At 39.5% G+C, this 17,796-nt stretch overlaps 1 protein-coding gene and 1 long non-coding RNA gene across 2 annotated transcripts; both read right to left on the reverse strand.

The window, feature by feature from the left end:
• Positions 1-368: 368 nt before the first annotated feature.
• On the reverse strand, positions 369-4,309 carry LOC139449990 (cysteine and tyrosine-rich protein 1-like). Its single transcript, XM_071231601.1, has 4 exons — positions 4,173-4,309; positions 2,333-2,453; positions 1,736-1,902; positions 369-976 (listed from the first exon to the last, which is right to left on the reverse strand). Exons 1-4 carry the CDS (start codon positions 4,219-4,221, stop codon positions 723-725), a joined length of 591 nt encoding a protein of 196 aa, XP_071087702.1. The 5' UTR covers positions 4,222-4,309; the 3' UTR covers positions 369-722.
• A 4,751-nt stretch (positions 4,310-9,060) lies between these two features.
• On the reverse strand, positions 9,061-16,564 carry LOC139449804 (uncharacterized). The gene is made up of 4 exons (XR_011652190.1): positions 16,427-16,564; positions 16,013-16,130; positions 14,358-14,518; positions 9,061-11,031 (listed from the first exon to the last, which is right to left on the reverse strand). It is a non-coding gene; the product is annotated as an uncharacterized lncRNA (long non-coding RNA).
• Between the last annotated feature and the right edge of the window lie 1,232 nt (positions 16,565-17,796).

The raw sequence follows: 17,796 nt of genomic DNA on the forward strand, positions 1-17,796 counted from the left end.
TCAGTCACCCAGCCATACACACTGTACTCTCCCTTCACCGATGCTCAATAAACCCCTTCAGTGTCAGTCACCCAGCCATACACACTGTACTCTCCCTTCACCGATGCTCAATAAACCCCTTCACTGTCAGTCACCCAGCCATACACACTGTACTCTCCCTTCACCGATGCTCAATAAACCCCTTCACTGTCAGTCACCCAGCCATGCACACTGTACTCTCCCTTCACCGATATATTTATCAACACGTAACCACGTTTTTATGATACGTATCATTACAACATGGGTCCGGCGTAATGCATCAGCTAGGCACACAAATAGCGTGTGTTTTCTATTTATGATTCGAGTACCCGCAAAATGATAACAAACAATTTGTCAATACAAAAATATTTTTTATCTGCCGGAATGTTATCTACAAGCAAATTTATGAACACTGAACATTCCCCTTTGAATGCATATATACATGTCGATTTTATGCAAAGCCTGTGAAATAGGAGAACTAATGGTTATTTCGTCAATGCATCTGTCAGTGATTATCTGATAGAATCTCACTTTTTGATGGTGTAACATACTCACATGCTGATGATATAGTTGGAGACGTACAATCGACTCTGCTTTTAGCACAGATTTCTTAAAAATGTGGAAACGGTTTTGCGCTTTTATTTAGGTAATTCCAGAAGAGATTGTATTCTTTGCACTTCTTTGACTATTTAAACAGAGTTTCTTCAGCGCTCTAAAGCTGTATACATGTGCTCCTCTTCGGTGTGTTTTGGAGATGTTGCTGCGTTGGGTGGAGTCATGGCTGCTGCTGCTCCTGGAGGATTTCCCTGAGGGGGAACATACGCTGGTGCTGTTGTTGCAGCTGGTGTGTAGGCTGGAGGAAGGCCTGCCATCTCCGGTGGAGGGGGGTAGAATACTCCAGCAGGAGGTTGAGCTGGGTAACCGTAGTTTGGCGTGAAGGCAGCATTGGTAGTGTTAGCTGGAGGTGGTCAGAATATTTACATTTGACAAACATCTTGCACCTTTGCAACCTCCTTAATTTACACATGTCTTATTGTGTAATGAAAATAGGTTGGTATACAGTGTAGCTAAACTCATTTAGGTCACAGTACACTCTCATCATATGTGGAGAGAAAACGCCATTTTGTACACACAACTTTGGCAATATAAAAATGAATACTTAAAAATACATCGATATTGTTATTCATTAATTAAAGTAAAATTATTGCTTTAAACTTTATACTCCATTTTATAACGAAAGATCATAAAATATGTCAATATTAGCATATACCTGACATTGTATATATAAATGATGTTTACACCAATAGCCCGAGTCGTTATTTACTACAATCTACTGATTTAATTTTTGAGTATTCAACATGAATTACAAAACTGAGAAATTGAGTTTTAAAAATAAAGACAATAGTTTCAAGAATTTGACAGTTCTCTGTTCAATTAGTTGAGGAATTTCTGAGCATAATGCATGACAGGACATGGGGTGAACCAAGGCAGTTGTATGAGAAAGTGATATGATGGCATTCACGGGATGTCTAGGGTTATGTAACTCACTGTTTAAGAAAGCAGACTACCAATAAATGTGCTCAATTGTGAAATAGTAAATCATTCTGAAATAGGTAGCTTTGGAAACCCTGTTTGAGAGTATTTTCTTCAGAAAAAGTAATACAACATACTATGTATTCTGCCCTGATATAATTTAAATATAGATTTGCAGAAATACCTGTAGTTATGACAGCAAGTTGGTGGTTGGTGGTCACTACCTGACGCCGGTGACCTTGAGATGACCTACAGCAGCAGACACAGCACAAGACGATTCCAACAATCAGGGCGATCAAGGACCCGACACCACACACGATCCCGATAATCAGACCTGTTGTTGTCCCGGAACTGTAAGATAAACTTAATATATAGAAGGGGGTCCGTTTGAAGGTAACGTTTCGATTCAACATATATTGCTCATTATTTGAGTTTAATATTTATTGAAATGTAGATCCATTGATGCAGGTAGACGACTCGTCCATAAGCTGATAAATAACACATTTCAATAAAAACTATTATTCCGTTCTGCCAAAATAGGTCAACTGATTCATAAACACATGTTTATGGTATAGTCAGAATCGTACAATCGACTCGGCTTTATGCAGAGATTTCTATTGGATATGGAAACTTAAGTGTTTTGTCGCTGTATTTTCGCAAAAGGTATTAATGGTAATTTGTACATCATCAAGAAATTCTCTTTGATTAAAGCTGACATCAAATGAACCAATCCCTAACATGTTCAGGACCTGACCAAAAGTTAGGTCGTACATCTACTTACCTTCCATAATAACTGCCACAGCAATATCTGTACGAGCTATCGCCACAGCAGAGTGTGGAACAGTACTTGGTCCTGTACGTTCCAAAGGACGTTTTCTCATAGCACGTTTGGTAAGCAGATGCTAAAGGAACAGATATTCCAGTATAAAGTATAAATATATCTTTGGCTAGTACTAATTTTGATAATAACGTGTAATACATTAACATGTAATCATATATTGTAATAAAATTGAACACAAAATGAATTGAACAAATATATATTTTAGGGATTACAATTAGGGATCGCATGAGGTGATGCGAGACGAGGTGGAGTTTATTGTTGCGTTCAAGTTTATTTCACTTGCATGTGTGTGTGTATGTGTGCGTGCGTGCGTGCGTGCGTGCGTGCGTGCGTGCGTGTGTGTGACTGCTTGTACTAGTACGGACTATGTCGGTATGACACTGCTATTCCACTGAGATATCAGGACGCAGTTTAACCTGAACACCCCACTCAGACACAGTTTACTGACTCCGGGATGTTGCTTCCCTAAATCCCGAGTGCCAGACAGGGTAGTAACGTATCTTTTAACGTCTTTGGGAATTACTATTGATTTTTCCTTAACAATATTTAATGTCTTCTTTCAGGACAACCGTTTATAGTTGGCTGACTGAATATTAGGCCTGTAGCATTCTATTTTTATCAGGTTGTTAGTTTGAACCAATATCTACCAGCTTGCATGGAATCAGTAAAGTCTCGAGTAACATTTGTCTTATATCTTCTCTCCATGTTCTCCTTTAGAACAAACCCTCCTTGAATCCCTTCACTCCAACACCCTTCTCCGCCCTCTTCTCTCCCTATTCCGCCCACTTCTCTCCCTACTCCGCCCACTTCTCTCCCCACTCCGCCCACTTCTCTCCCTACTCCGCCCACTTCTCTCCCTACTCCGGCCACTTCTCTCCCTACTCCGCCCACTTCTCTCTCTACTCCGCCCACTTCTCCCCCCTACTCCGCCCACTTCTCTCCCCACTCCGCCCACTTCTCTCCCCACTCCGCCCACTTCTCTTCCTACTCCGCCTACTTCTCTCCCTACTCCACCCACTTCTCTCCCTACTCCGCCCACTCCTCTCCCCACTCCGGCCACTTCTCTCCCCACTCCGCTCACACACCATCCCCCTTCAACCGCCTGTGGAAATGATAGTTTAACCTATATAGCAACGCTTTACTATCGCCTTGTTTATGTGTGTATCAATTTACACCCCCAACCCCCACCCCCACCCTACCCACACCCACACAACCTCTCTCTCTCTCTCTCTCTCTCTCTCTCTCTCTCTCTCTCTCTCTCTCTCGCTCTCTCTCTCTCACACACACACACACAACACACACACACTCTCTCACTCTCTCTCTAATATAGTACGTCACAAAGTCAGTAACTGGTCAGTCGAAAAGTAACAATATATTTTACTGAAACTTGCTTCTAACACTGAGAATCTATCTATAATCCCAGCAATTAACGCAAATCCCCATTGAAAAATTCTGACACGATCGCCGTTAGACCAGAATGGCGCCATGTTTGTTTGTAAACATAGAAATTAGTACCAAACGGACCTTTTGTAATTGTATATTTATTCCTTAATTGACCCAAACGGCTACGCTTAAATCAGTTAGCTTTGTATTGCCGAGAAACCAACCCATGATATGAGAAAAAGTAGTTTCACGGAGGGGTACTATGTTACGTCGAGATCTAGGTCACCCATCTATGCAATCGATGTTTACCTATACTTACCATGATATATCCATCACAATCACCATACGATATTCGAGTGTTATTGATCTACTGATCTAGATAGTACTATATACTTACAGATAGCGAGTAAAGGTAGAATAATCCACACAATCTTCAGGGAAGTCATAGCGCTGAAGTAGTAGGCCGTCAGCTACTCACACCCGACTCTACCTGTCACAGCTGCATGGGAATAGCTTCCTGCATAGCAGGTATTTGTAAAGACAGGTAAGAGGTCATGTTTATAGCGACAACTATTCGCTACTGTCGTGTTGGGTGTGAACGCCTTCTCTTGTGGATTTCAATGACGCGTGTATTCGACTGAATACATGCTATGCATAGTGACAAGGCGGGAAATCCTGCTTCGTGATAACAAGCAGCCTACGGAGGTCGAGGCGACCAAATGGATCGGGTGGTCACGCTCGGTGCAGACGGGTCATCCTACCCCGACGTATTTCGTTATTCACTGGATTGTCTGGTCCAGATTCGATTATTTACATGCTGCCGTCATGCAGTTAGAATATTGCTGATTGCGGCGTTTTCATATTTAGATCTATGCATGAAGATTCAGAGTGACAAAACACTCTCCACAAGACTGTATGACAAGAGGGATGACTTCAACTTTCCAATTGTCAACTTTCCCTTCATGTCAAGCAATATTCCAGCAGCTCAAGCCTTTGGTGTTTACATTTCGCAACCTTTGAGATACAATCGAGCATGCTCTTTCTACCAAGATTTCAAAGAGCGTCATTCGACTCTTGCTCAGAAGTAATTGATCAAAAGTTTTATGGAAGACATGTGGAAGACATTTCCAAATTTGACGCATCAGTGACAAACATTATGACCGATGCAATTCCCTATTGTGACTTGTACCATATGTTCCTATGTTTTTTCAGGTGAACAATTGACTTGCCTTTGCATGTGTTTTTGGTGGGTGCCACCGGTGGGACAGGATACGCTCACCTTATCGCGAACACCTGGTATCATTACTTTTTGAAAGGGAATTATTAACACATGCCCATGTTATAGTCGAAATTGTACAATCGACTCTGCATTATGCAAAGATTACTATTGGATGTGGAAAGGGTTTTGTCGCTTTAATAAATCAGCTTTACTATGAATTTGGAAATTACTCGATTCTGATTGGTTAATCAGAGGTTATCAAATCACAGTAAACCCTCTCTGACTGAAAGTTTACGGTCACATCACCGTTCCAACTAATATTTGTATAATACTAGTTCTTTTAGCGATGAGATAGCATAAAAGTGACGTGCGGTGAAGAACGAAACCTTGCAAGACTTGCTTATTTTTCTTTGGGCTGCCCACTTCATGTCAGCTTACGACATTGCTGGGCTACATGCTTTCAGTGTTCGCCAGATGTTCGCGTGATGTATCTAGGTGTAACAAAAAACTGCTTGAAGATGCTGCGCTCTATTTTGTTCACAACACTGTTTTATTTCGTCATGGTTGTATAGAAATATAGATACTGCGTCATCAATGTAGGACGAGGTTATCTGTAAATTCAACCGCGATAAATTTGACATTTGTAAAACTCACGCTGTGCTTTCCAAATTCAAATTGAAGGCAGTTTTAAATTGAGCTCTGCATTGAGAACACGTTTTTCCTTCTAAACAATGAATGTAGAATATAGTCGTCAGTTAACTGGTTTTGTTAAAACCAACAACGAGTTCTTAATAAGTTATATTTTCACTACCAGTACTTGCTGTTCAAACCAATACATTAGCCAGAACAAATATCCTGAATGACTTCATGTCTTGTCTGCCAGACAATGGCAGGAGTGTCTTCCCATAAGCAGCTCGCGGCTATCTACGTCTTCCCGCTGGCAATATCATTCAGCTCACGGGTATCTGATCTGTATCTTCCCGCTGGCAATATATCCCGTATTCCGCTCGCGGGTATCTTATCTACGACTTCCCACTGGCGATATATCCCGTGTTCAGCTCGCGGGTATCATATCCGAGATTATTTTGTTTAAGGATATGAACATTATCAACATTATGGAAGGACATTTCATTGTATGTGTTTTATTTTTAGATGTGTTTTATGTATTTTGTTTACCTTTTAACATTATTGACATATCAATGACTCTGTAAATTGTATATTATAGTATTTAAGTGTCAAGGTAATTGTATGGTATAGTAGACTAAGTTCAGTGTGTCACTTATGAAAATTTGAGACGGCCCCATGTCTGCTATTGTTCTCCGCGTCATCCTGCATGACTGGGGGCACGGGTGGCTCAGTCGTCTTAGGTGCCGCGATTCGCTGTGCAGAATTGCATCCCTTGGGCACGCCAGAAACCTATGATTGTGGGTTCGAATCCCGATTACGTTTCTAGGTTTGTCAGCACCATACCCGTGATCGTGGGTTTCACCGAAGTTGTAAAAACGTCTGAGACCTGCATCATTTCGTGCTTTCCTCCCTAATCAAGCTGACACGCCGCGATATAACTGTAATACTGTTAAAAGCGGCGTTAAACCCAACTCACTCACTCACTCAATCATGCATGACTGATTCGCCTGTTGTAAATAACAGGTGGTGGCAAAATGAGGAGACACCTTTGTAACACACACCGTATCACTAAACGGCAATTATTTGTGATGTAACTGTATTCTATATTTGCGCCACCTCCACACATGCGACATTGTTTACCAAGAAACAACTCTTTTTCAAACTGAGTGAAACCTTCATAAAATGGCGAGGGATGCGGTGGTCTGTGGTTATGCGCTCTCGGCATTTAGTAAATTAGAGTGACCTACCTTGGTGGTATTACGATGAACCACACACTATATCATTCGAGAAGTTTCACGAGGTTACAGTTTCTAGAAGACTGGCTGTACCTGTATAAGAGCAGGATGAAGGCGATTCTAGGCCTTGGAAGACCCGAGTTCACGTTTTCTCTCCTTGCCTGGTACCGACGGGATACCTGTCCGAAAACACCAACTTCATTCAAGCTTTCAACTCTGTATACGGGACTCAATTGCAAATTAAACACGTGCTACATTCAAGAAATTCCACTGAGAGAAATTCTGGACATTCGTGAGTGCACTGATACTTATAGGGTCTATAATATTGATGCTGCCAATTTGTCCCTTTGTATTGCCTCGTGTGATTGTATACCTAATCCTGTGGCTTTCAATATAATTTGTTAATTATTCATTTATATTATGTGGTTATTTACTGATTTAACAAATTAGTTCTGTATGTTCTGGCCCGATTAGTAGGTTAACCTTCGTGTATGAACTTGGGAATAACTGCGTAACGCTGTATCCTGTTTCTCACTGATTGTCGATATCTTTGACTTGAGTACTGGGTGTCGATGGGGGTGTTGTCTTTCCACTTTAAAGGAGATACATCAAAGGATACTGCATGGTGAGTGAGTAAGTGAGTTGGGTTTAACGCCGCTTTTAACATTATTCCAGTTATATGTCAGCTTAATGTCGGAGGAAAGCCCGAAGTGATGCAGGTCTCAGACGTTTACCACTTCGGTGAAACCCACGATCACGGGTATGGTGCTGACAAACCTAGAAACATAATCGAGGCGAACCGGGATTCGATCCCACAATCATAGGTTTCTGGCGAATCGCGGCGCCTTAGACGACTTGGTCACCCGTGCCCACGGATATTGCATGGAGATAGTATTCGTAACCAGAGCGCCACATCATGTCAACTGTTTTGAAAGAATAGCATCTGGCTGACGGTGCTTTATAGGCAATGCTTACCCGTTTTGTGTGGCTGGATTTCTGATCCAGCATGTGATTGTCCCTTTCCTTTACATGACGCCTTCGCATGACAGGACTACTGCTGTGCTTTTTCAGACAATAAACTTCTATTGTTTGCGCAAATTGTGTGAGTGGCGAACGCTACCGGTACGGCAGGATATGCTTACCCTTTTTCTCGAACTTCTGGTGTCATCACTGCTATTTTGCCTTTTACATCAAATGGAATCTGGTGCTGGCGTTTTATATGGACTAGATATTTCGATACACGATGGACTTTTCATGACTAGATACTTTTCAAACTGACATCAACAATTGTTGTCGATATGATGATAAGGAGTGGTATGTTATATCAAGCGGTCAGAATTCCCACTATTAACTACGTATGTCAGTCGTATTTCACTATAACATACACTTCTCCGCTTACATTTGTGTACGTTCTGATAGTGGCTGATGTCAATTATGTTAATAACACCAACAAATAAAAACCAAATAATAACATTTCGTTCTGGTGTTTGTACATCTATAGTATTGTTATGATATATAAAACTCAAACTATATGAAACAATAAAAGTTTCTTAAAATCAAATTCTGAAAATGACTCTTTCACGTACAGGCAAATATAAAACGTCAATGTCAAGAGAATAACCAGTTTTGATTATCCAGCTTTGTCATATGTCTGAAAACAGTAGTTAACGATTGTTGGTGTGGTTACACATTCCAAAACAACTGACTAATTATTTCATTTAACCTTAGAAATTTAGATAATTAGAAATTGACATCTGAGCAAATTGTCCATGTCTGTGTTCAAGTCGTGTTTGGTCTGACAATCATGGTCTGGAATAAGTTGTATTGTTAATATATTGAATAAGACAATAGTATGACAATTTATTATATATACCGATAACTTAACATCAATAATAAAACATCGAAAATGTGCCTGTTTCTAGATCTGAGTCTGTGATCTACAATCGTCTCGGGCGCCACCATTCTCTCGATGGAGTCGCGTCCCCTATGTACGACAGAAATTTTACTACTGGTTTTGAATTCGAAAAACGCATTCGATAGTGTTAACTTACTAAATCTCCGTTGCTTATGCATATGTTGCATCAGACTGAAATGTGAAACTGGACCACCAAGTGTGATTTTGGAACTGTGGTCAGTTTGCAAGACCAATCCCGTGTACAATAGAATACATTTCTGCCATGAAAATTGAATAAACGAATTTGGGATTTGGATAGATATTTTACTTTGAAACATTTTATACACTCGCAACTGTTGCCTGCAATTGGTTGCGTGAAAATTATCAATAATATGAAACACATCATCAATAATAACATATAACATATTTCATATGTCTTTACAAATAGAAATGGACAAATATACAGTAACGGAACAATCATTCATAATGTGTCAATTATCATTACGGGGTCGTGTAATAGAATATCATATATCATTGCAAGCTAAGATCGAAGCACATTCAGAGGATTATGGTCATAGCGGCACCATGGGAAAACGGCAGTGCTTATTCGATGTTCAGTTCAGGATTGTTCAGAGGCCACCCAGAATGTTTTCAACTGTAACATTTATTAGCATTATGCTACAAATGAAGACTGGTGTCTATGTTCAACAATATCATATGGTTTGAATGTTGCTAACATCGTTATATTCAGAGAATGTGGTCTGCTTTGAAAATATATTTCATAGTAGAATTGGATTGAATGTTGTCAGGCTGTCAAATAATGTATATGATAAATAGATATATGATGCATGGTAAAAAGTGGATGCTTTCCCTATATATGCCGAATGATATATGGCCACGTTGTCGCCAACAATATCTCGAGCCGTTTAACCAATTTTTCACGCATAGTCGTTTACCAATCAGAGGGTAAAAAGAACTGTCAAAACGCTAAAGTTTGTTATTCGTACATTGACAACACCCTTTAGAAGGTATGACTTCGTCAATGTAGGAACCAAACGTAGGACGTAACAAACAAAATGGTAAGTCGTAACAAGTTTATAGACTAAGTAATTAGACGGATATGTTTTGTTCATAAGAATGAATATACCTCGGTACAAAACTACATATGTGATATCTCACTTCTAATCTACTTTAAGTTGCATTGTCATCCTTATAGCTTGTAACGCTGGTAGAAAGTCTAGTGGAAATTGTGTAATATTAACTAATTTTGTATTTTATGAAAATGCAAAAGATGCAGTACATAGATGAAAATGATGTACAACATGGATGATAACAAACAATGGAAAGTCTGGTGTTGATGTGCATGAACCTCCTTCGGAGATATCTGGATATCATTGGATTTTACTTACGAAAAAATGATGTAATTGTATACAATTATACATTCAGACGAACAGTATGAAGCTTGTCAAACCTTTCTACAAGAACTATCGATGGATTCATGTGATTCCTGCACATATTCCTTTGTTATTGATTTTGTTGAAAATTAACATATTTGGTTTTTACTTTTTTTTATTAAATAAATGATATTATCCTACATGAAAACACAATGCCATTGATCGTGTGTTGGCGATTAGGTGCCTCAGTCTGGCAGTGTGGGTTCGAATCTCGGATGGGACTCAACCAAAAAAGGTACTCGAATCTGTACTTTACTAAGATAGTGTTATCCCAAATATAACATTTGTTACTTTCATACATGTTTTACAAGTCTGTTTGTTCTACTTTACATCATTTTACTGCATTTTACATATCCCGCGAAAACATGTTTTGTTAAAAACTTTATATACTTACTTGCATCATATATTTACTTGCTAACGGTTGTTATGTTCCAACACACTTTAATAAGAAAATATTTATACCTTCTCTACATTATCTGATGCAAAGCATGTACTGAGAGTGTTAACGTTTTGTGTCATGTCGACCATTTATCAGTCAGGAAAAGCTAAAGTCTGTAACTCGCCCATGCACACATGTATATAGTATAAGCGATTGACATTCACTTGTTTGCTGACATATGCATAACAACAAAACAAAGGTTATCATATATCCGTAACTGTGGCAGATGATGTTGGTGCAGTAGGCGAGGAAGGGACTGAATGTGTAGATGAACGAGACTGGCGAGGAAGAGAAGGAAGACGTTGCATCTCTACGGGTGGGAGGTAGTACGGATCTGGTGGCGGCTCAGCTGGGTAGTCTTTGTCTGAATAGGGTGCATCGGCTGAAACTGAAGATATGTCAGTATTAACACTAAAATAAGAGTCCTAATATGTCAATAAAGACAATGTAATAGAAACACGGTTTCTACAGCTACTAGTATATGGTGTTTTATTTATTGTACAGAAAATGGTACTTTTGAGATAAATACCTAAATCGTAGTCCATTCAAACAAATAATGTGAGGGAGTTGGGTTTTTTTAACAGTATTCCAGTTTTATCACAGCGTGTCAGCTTAATGTGTGAGGAAAGCCCAAAGTGATGCAGATCTCAGACGTTTACCACTTCGGTGAAACTCACGAGCACGGGTATGGTGCTGACAAACCTAGATACATAATCGGGTCGAATCGGGATTCGAACCCACAATCATAGGTTTCTGGCCAAACAAATAAAGCTCGAGTTTGTTTTAAACATTTTATATTGACATTAAAAGGGCAAATGGTAGCGGCATAAGTTGCCCAACATACAACACCATTTCTATGAACAGACTTACAGACAGTGGACAATAATGTAAATATTTTAGCATATAGATAAAGTGCATTTATCATCCAAAACTGGCTTCCACAGGTAAGATCAAGCGATATCTACATTAAAGATAACGCTGCAATGAAATTGCATCACAATGCTTTGTAGACCATTGTGACGTCACTGGTTAACATGACGTCACAATCAAATGACACCATTTATGGCTACTGCTACTGAAGCTGTTAGCAGTACTTTTTACACTTAAGAGGGATGTTGGTTGAAAAATGTATTCCTCATCCTCGTCTCTTATCAAAAGACACAAGGGTGAGATTCTCTAAATAAATGCGATACTTCCATGGAAACAATCACATTAATAATATATAAAATCACATATACTATTGCTGTGATGAAGGAACCGTGTACTCCACTATGACGTAATGTATATAAAGGTACATTTGCCAAATTATATCGAATACTTTACTCATGTCTCAAAATACAACTCTTTTGTCTCATCTTGGAAATTATATAATTGGGCGACTTGATACACAGTAAGATCACCAGCTGCAAATCCTGATTGCAAAGATGTAAGAAAAAACTGACACGCATTTCTTATACACTTTCAACAAACTGGCAAGAGGGACAGCTCTATAATTAGAACTATCATTAATTTTATACTTATGTACATTTCCATATATCAGGAAAATGTGAAGTTAATAATGAGGAATTTAAGAAATTACATAGAGGACAAAATAATAGTTCTGCTAAATACTTTAGGACAAGATTACTAATAGTATCAGTCCACGATGTTGCTTTGGAAATAAAATGTCTCTAACTTCAGATTTTTTAGACTCAAATCAAATCTTTTGGTTGACAAATTGTATTAATGTTTGCACACAATTTTAAATATCAAGACGGTATGTGTTAATGAGCAAGACATATTACCAAAAGGATTTGTATTGAAAATGGCCTCCAACTGATAAAATATTGTTTTATAATGAAGTTCTTATGACATTATAATAGGGACATTCGAGCAAAAAAAGTGATAGACGTTTTCACATAGATTTCCACACAGGCATATTAGGTTTTCTGACAAATTGATTTTAAATAAATCTGCATTGTGGGAACTAAAGGCATGTAACATTCGGGTATAAATGATATTTGCTGCCCCGGCCCCAGATACGAGTGAGTGTGGTTTTACGCCACTTTTAGCTATATTCCAGCAATATCACGGCGGGGGACACCACAAATGGGCTTCACACATTGTACCCATGTCGGGAATCGAGCCCGAGTCTTCGGTGTGACGAGCGAACGCTTTTACCACTAGGCCCCGTCTAGTGATCCTCTGACCAATTATGAGAGTTTGTCATTATAGTGTATACTAGTAAGCTTCTATGCCAATCCCTATCAAAAGCTTTTGAGACATCACAGAATATCATACAATTCCTGCTTGTTAACAGATAAATCTATGTCAGTATTAATTCCAAGTACGTGTGTGATAGCAGGGTGTCCTGTAAACAAATCCGGATTGGATTGAATTGCAACAGCTGATTTCTATAAAATGGTTGTGAAAATGTTTCAAAACAAGTCTGTCCAATAACTTCCCTGGCATAAGCTTACGAGTCTATAATTCAAGAAAGGAATTTGTGTTCTTATTCAATGGACCCGTGAAGATTCCGGGGTAGAATAGGTCTTCAGCAACCCATGCTTGCTGTAAAAGGTGACTATGCTTGTCGTAAAAGGCGACTAACGGGATCGGGTGGTCAGGCTCGCTGACTTGGTTGATGCATGTCATCGACCCTAATTGCGTCGATCGATGCTCATGATATTGATCACTGGATTGTCTGGTTCAGACTCGATTATTTACAGACCGCCGTCATATAGCTGGAATATTGCTGAGTGTGGCGTTAAACAACAAACCAAACCAAACCAAACCAAATCTTATTCAGTGTCATAACGTGGGGTTATTTGCTCTCAAATGAAAACGTGTGAAGATTTATTGAAGATAATGCAAAATGGTATTGCAACTGTATCTGCTAATGGATCTTATATGATTAAAGTAATCCAGACCCCTGGATTAATTACAAGATAAAGACTTGACAAGGTCACGACTTTCTAGCTCTTGTATGGTGATATCAGTGAGGAAGCACGAACAAGGTTGTTCACGGGGAGGTATAGGGTGAGTATTAGCTTCAACAGTACCCGGAGACACACAATAACCATAGAGAACTTCAGTATTGTCCGTATCTTTAAACACTGAAGATTTATCTGAGCTAGCTTTAGTGGAGCGCGTGGGGATACATGTCGTTCTTCAATCTTTCATAATGTATCAAATAGTCTCAAATAAGTAGTATTTTGTTACTTGCGTGACTAGGAACCTCTTCATGTTTGAATAAAACTTTCTTTGGCAACCTTTTTCATATCATAAACTTATTTCTTTGGGTTTCCTTTATAATTCGACGTTGACGTTGGCGGTTTATGTGGTATGTGATCAAGTAACAAGGCGCGTCAAATACTACAGATATATAATCAGTGATATCTTTTAATTACTGTAACAATGCATGTCGGTTTAAATTAGTGCTGTCATAATGATTGCAGGTTTGGATAAATACTTTCCCCATTGGTGATTCCGGGTCAGAATAGATACTAAGTGTACCACGCTTGTCGAAAGAGCTGACTAAAGACCATCGGCTGGTAAGGCTCGGCGACCTGGTTAACTAGCGTGTCATCATAACCCAACCGCTTTGGACGACAATCATATGGGCAGCCATCCGGATGTCTGGTCAAAACTCCATTATATAAAGGCCGCTGTCATGTAGCTGGAATAGTGCTGCTAGGGGCTTTGAAAACGAACCTCGCTAAATATAATATATACCTGTTGATTTAACATCTTCTTGGCTGTTTGTGGATACTGGTTGACCCTGTCTTCGTGATTTACGACGACGGTAGAGGCAATATAATATGACACCCACCACCACAGCAATCAGAACTAAAATCCCCACCACGAGTCCAACAATAAGTCCAGTATTTGCTGTGCTGAAATGTAAACCAAGACGTTGTCAATGACATGTTTGCAGCTATTATTTCACAGGTACACTTCATTGTACTTCCTATTCCGTTTCAATGTCAGTCTTTAAGCTCCAACATATGAATTGTTATATAATTACCAGACAATTTCTGAAAGGATGCTCGAGTTATGTTGTACTGTCATCAAGGATACAATGCTCGATAGGGTAAACAATCCAAAGTGAGTGAGTATGGTTTTACGCCGCTTACCAAAAATGGGTTCACACTTTATATGTGGGGAATCGAACGCGAGCCTGCGGCGTGGCGATCACACGCTTTAACCACTCGGTCTTCCCGCCTACCCACAAGCCGGAGAACCGAGTTCGATTCCTATCTTGGATACAATATGTGAAGCCGGTTGCTTGTGTCATCCCGCCGTAATATGGATGAACTATTGTAAAAGGCGGTGTAACCTCTACTGCCAAACACACTCATCAAGATGTTTCAGATCTCGAGACTTCGAGACTTACATATTTACTTGTGTTTGACTTCAGAAACACACAATGTCTCAACCCACATTTAACTGTTATTTGTGATATCCTGATTTATCTATTTCTGTCACAGAGTCCAATAGTATCAATTGTATTGAATCTCCAATTTGTGATGATAAATACTAGTACCCTGTACACATTCGCTACCACAGCCTCGATATAAGCTCATTTCGAGTGTGACGAGTCTAAAACGTCCAGTTAAATTACTCTCACGAGCGAGGGGGATTCTGTACCACTAATGAGATAGGAGAGTTTGAGATCGTCACGTCACTTCCGAAACATACTAATGGTGATAGATTTATTATAAAAAAATGTCATAATAAAATGGAGATATAAAAGAAAGCTGTTACATAGGTCTCTGACTTTCTGGTATGAATATACCTGTAAGCGTTGTCATTGACGGTCTGTGTATAACGATGACGATACAGTGATAATTTCATAATATTTGTTAATTATTGCAATATGGATGTGTAACAACGAGTCCGCACTCAAAGAAATGTCTTTCTGACACACTCTTCAATAACGAATGTCCGATCCATTTGTCTTTTGGCAGTCACCTACGTGTACATGTATAATATCCTACACAGTGTGATCAAACATAACAGGTCCTGTGACATAATGATATGACATGACATAATGAATGAGTTGTAGTTTATGACGCTTTGAGTGGTATTTCCGTGGTATCACGGCGCGCCAGCTTGGTGTTAATGGAAGGTCCTAGACGATTACCATTTCGTAGAATCTCATGAGCATAAGTATGGTGCTGACAATCCAGAATTGGTCTTAACTAGGCGAGCCTTATTCAAACCAACGAACATGAACCACATGATCATGACACGTCTAAGGGACGCAACTCTGCACAGACTAGGTCACCGGTTAGTGTCGCCTGACACACCGAGCTGAGCATGATACGCATAATTTTAGAACGGTGCTTCACCAATGAAATACCACAAAAACACAAATGTGTACCCACCCTGGCTCGCTGCAGCAGTATGTAGATGACAAACCACAACAGTTGAATTCACAGTATTTCTTTCTGTAAGTCCCATCAGAATTTTTCACGTAACACACTTCTTGCGCTTTGGCTTTGGCTTTGGAGGAAACGAATCTGATGATTAATAGCATGCTTTAATTTTTAATATTGAAAAATCAACAGAAAATGTGACAGAGAACAGTAGCATACCCTCACTGCTTGTGAGGTTAAGTAAATGATTATCATAAAGTAATATAGACTTACTATTTCAAGCAACGAAAACAGGTTACACAATCACTCCCGTAAACACTGAAGCAATGAACGTTTACGCATGAATGATTCGTGTTATCAAGATCAAAATCAACAGTCGTGTCCTGATCGGACACATTAACGTGAACATATAGATGTACTCACAGATAGCGAATATAGGAACAATAATACATCCACCCTTCAATGAAGTCATTGCGACACCATACAACATGGCCGTGAGTGACCTAGTTGTGAGTCGCTTGTGTGTGGATGTTCGAGGGCACCCGGCTTGCCGGTGTACTGTATGGGAAGCACCAGAGCATGACGCCCTAGTTAAGGCGTCTACACATGTAACGCAGGCCTCCGGCGGGCGACCAGTGTAGGGGGTATTAACGGTGACTCTGCATATTGTACATTCAACAAGGTGCGAAGGGCACGGTGTGTGTAAGAAGCAAAGGAAACACGAGTTGTCGTTTTAAAGGGGCACTGATCTAACGCAATTGCCCGGACTGGTTGTTGCCTTTGTTATTGTTTTTTCCCCAGGAGTACCCGGATGATACGCAACGCAACTGAGCGTGACCAGAGACTGAGCTACCGTCTGCAAGGACAGCTAAATAAACTTGGAGGCTGGAGGCAATATTTGTTTTACGCATTTTTGAACACTGATTAGTTTAACCGTGATCTATAAAGATTTCGACAAAAGGCGCATGTTAATTAATTTTTTCAGCCTAAACAAACAGACAAAAAGAACGGCGGAGCTCATCGTATGTCGTCATTTGGAAATACCCCAGATGGTTATAGTTTAATGATAAAAAAAAGCACTCGGTATATGTGTTTACATGTCTAGGGAGTGTTTACATGTCTAGGTTTACTAAAACAAAGGGAATACACTCATATCATGGCGTGAAGTGCCGATGTAAAAACAACATACTTTGTTCAAAGGGTTAACTGATAATACGTTGATTGATTGATCATTGTTATCTATCACTCAATGGATTTTTTAGGAACCGTGGACGTTATGAAAATAGTTGTCACGTGGGCTTTCTCAGCCGACCCTTGAGACTTGACACATATGTGAAACACCTGAAACAATCTAAGTGATCAGTTGAGAAAGGAACACGGGTAATAATATCCCGAAACGATATATATCTTTAAAAGTATTTGATTGTTACAGAGACACGTGACATCGAATAAGTTTCTTTTTACAGCTGCAGACGAGTGGGATATTTTTCCTTTGTGTGGATATTCACAGATACATTCCTCGAACAAGGAAGCTGCCCAAAATTTATACTCATAAATTTGGTAGGTTGTAATTATGGTATTTGCATTTTGTTTTCCTTCATTCGCTGTAGCATTGAACCGATTCGTTCTTGTTTCTCTACGTCTTTGTTGGGAAATTCTTCAGATTGACTAAAATTGATTAAGACGATCAAAAGGGCCTAACAACATCACAACAGATTATTATGTTGGATTAGAAGCCAAACAACATAGAAATGTACTTTTCAACGTAACGTTTTCAGTCTCTTGGTGATAAC

The sequence above is a fragment of the Haliotis cracherodii genome, unplaced genomic scaffold, assembly GCF_022045235.1.
Source record: "Haliotis cracherodii isolate W230 unplaced genomic scaffold, xgHalCrac1.p SCAF_8, whole genome shotgun sequence".
Taxonomy (NCBI): Eukaryota; Metazoa; Mollusca; class Gastropoda; order Lepetellida; family Haliotidae; genus Haliotis; species Haliotis cracherodii.

Coding starts and splice junctions, on each gene's coding strand:
- LOC139449990 (XM_071231601.1), bottom strand. CDS start 4,221: ATGACTTCCCTGAAGATTGTGTGGATTATTCTACCTTTACTCGCTATC. Junction 2,454..4,172: donor TCTACCTTTACTCGCTATCT/GTAAGTATATAG, acceptor CTGTTCCTTTAG/CATCTGCTTACCAAACGTGC. Junction 1,903..2,332: donor TGTGGCAGTTATTATGGAAG/GTAAGTAGATGT, acceptor TTTATCTTACAG/TTCCGGGACAACAACAGGTC.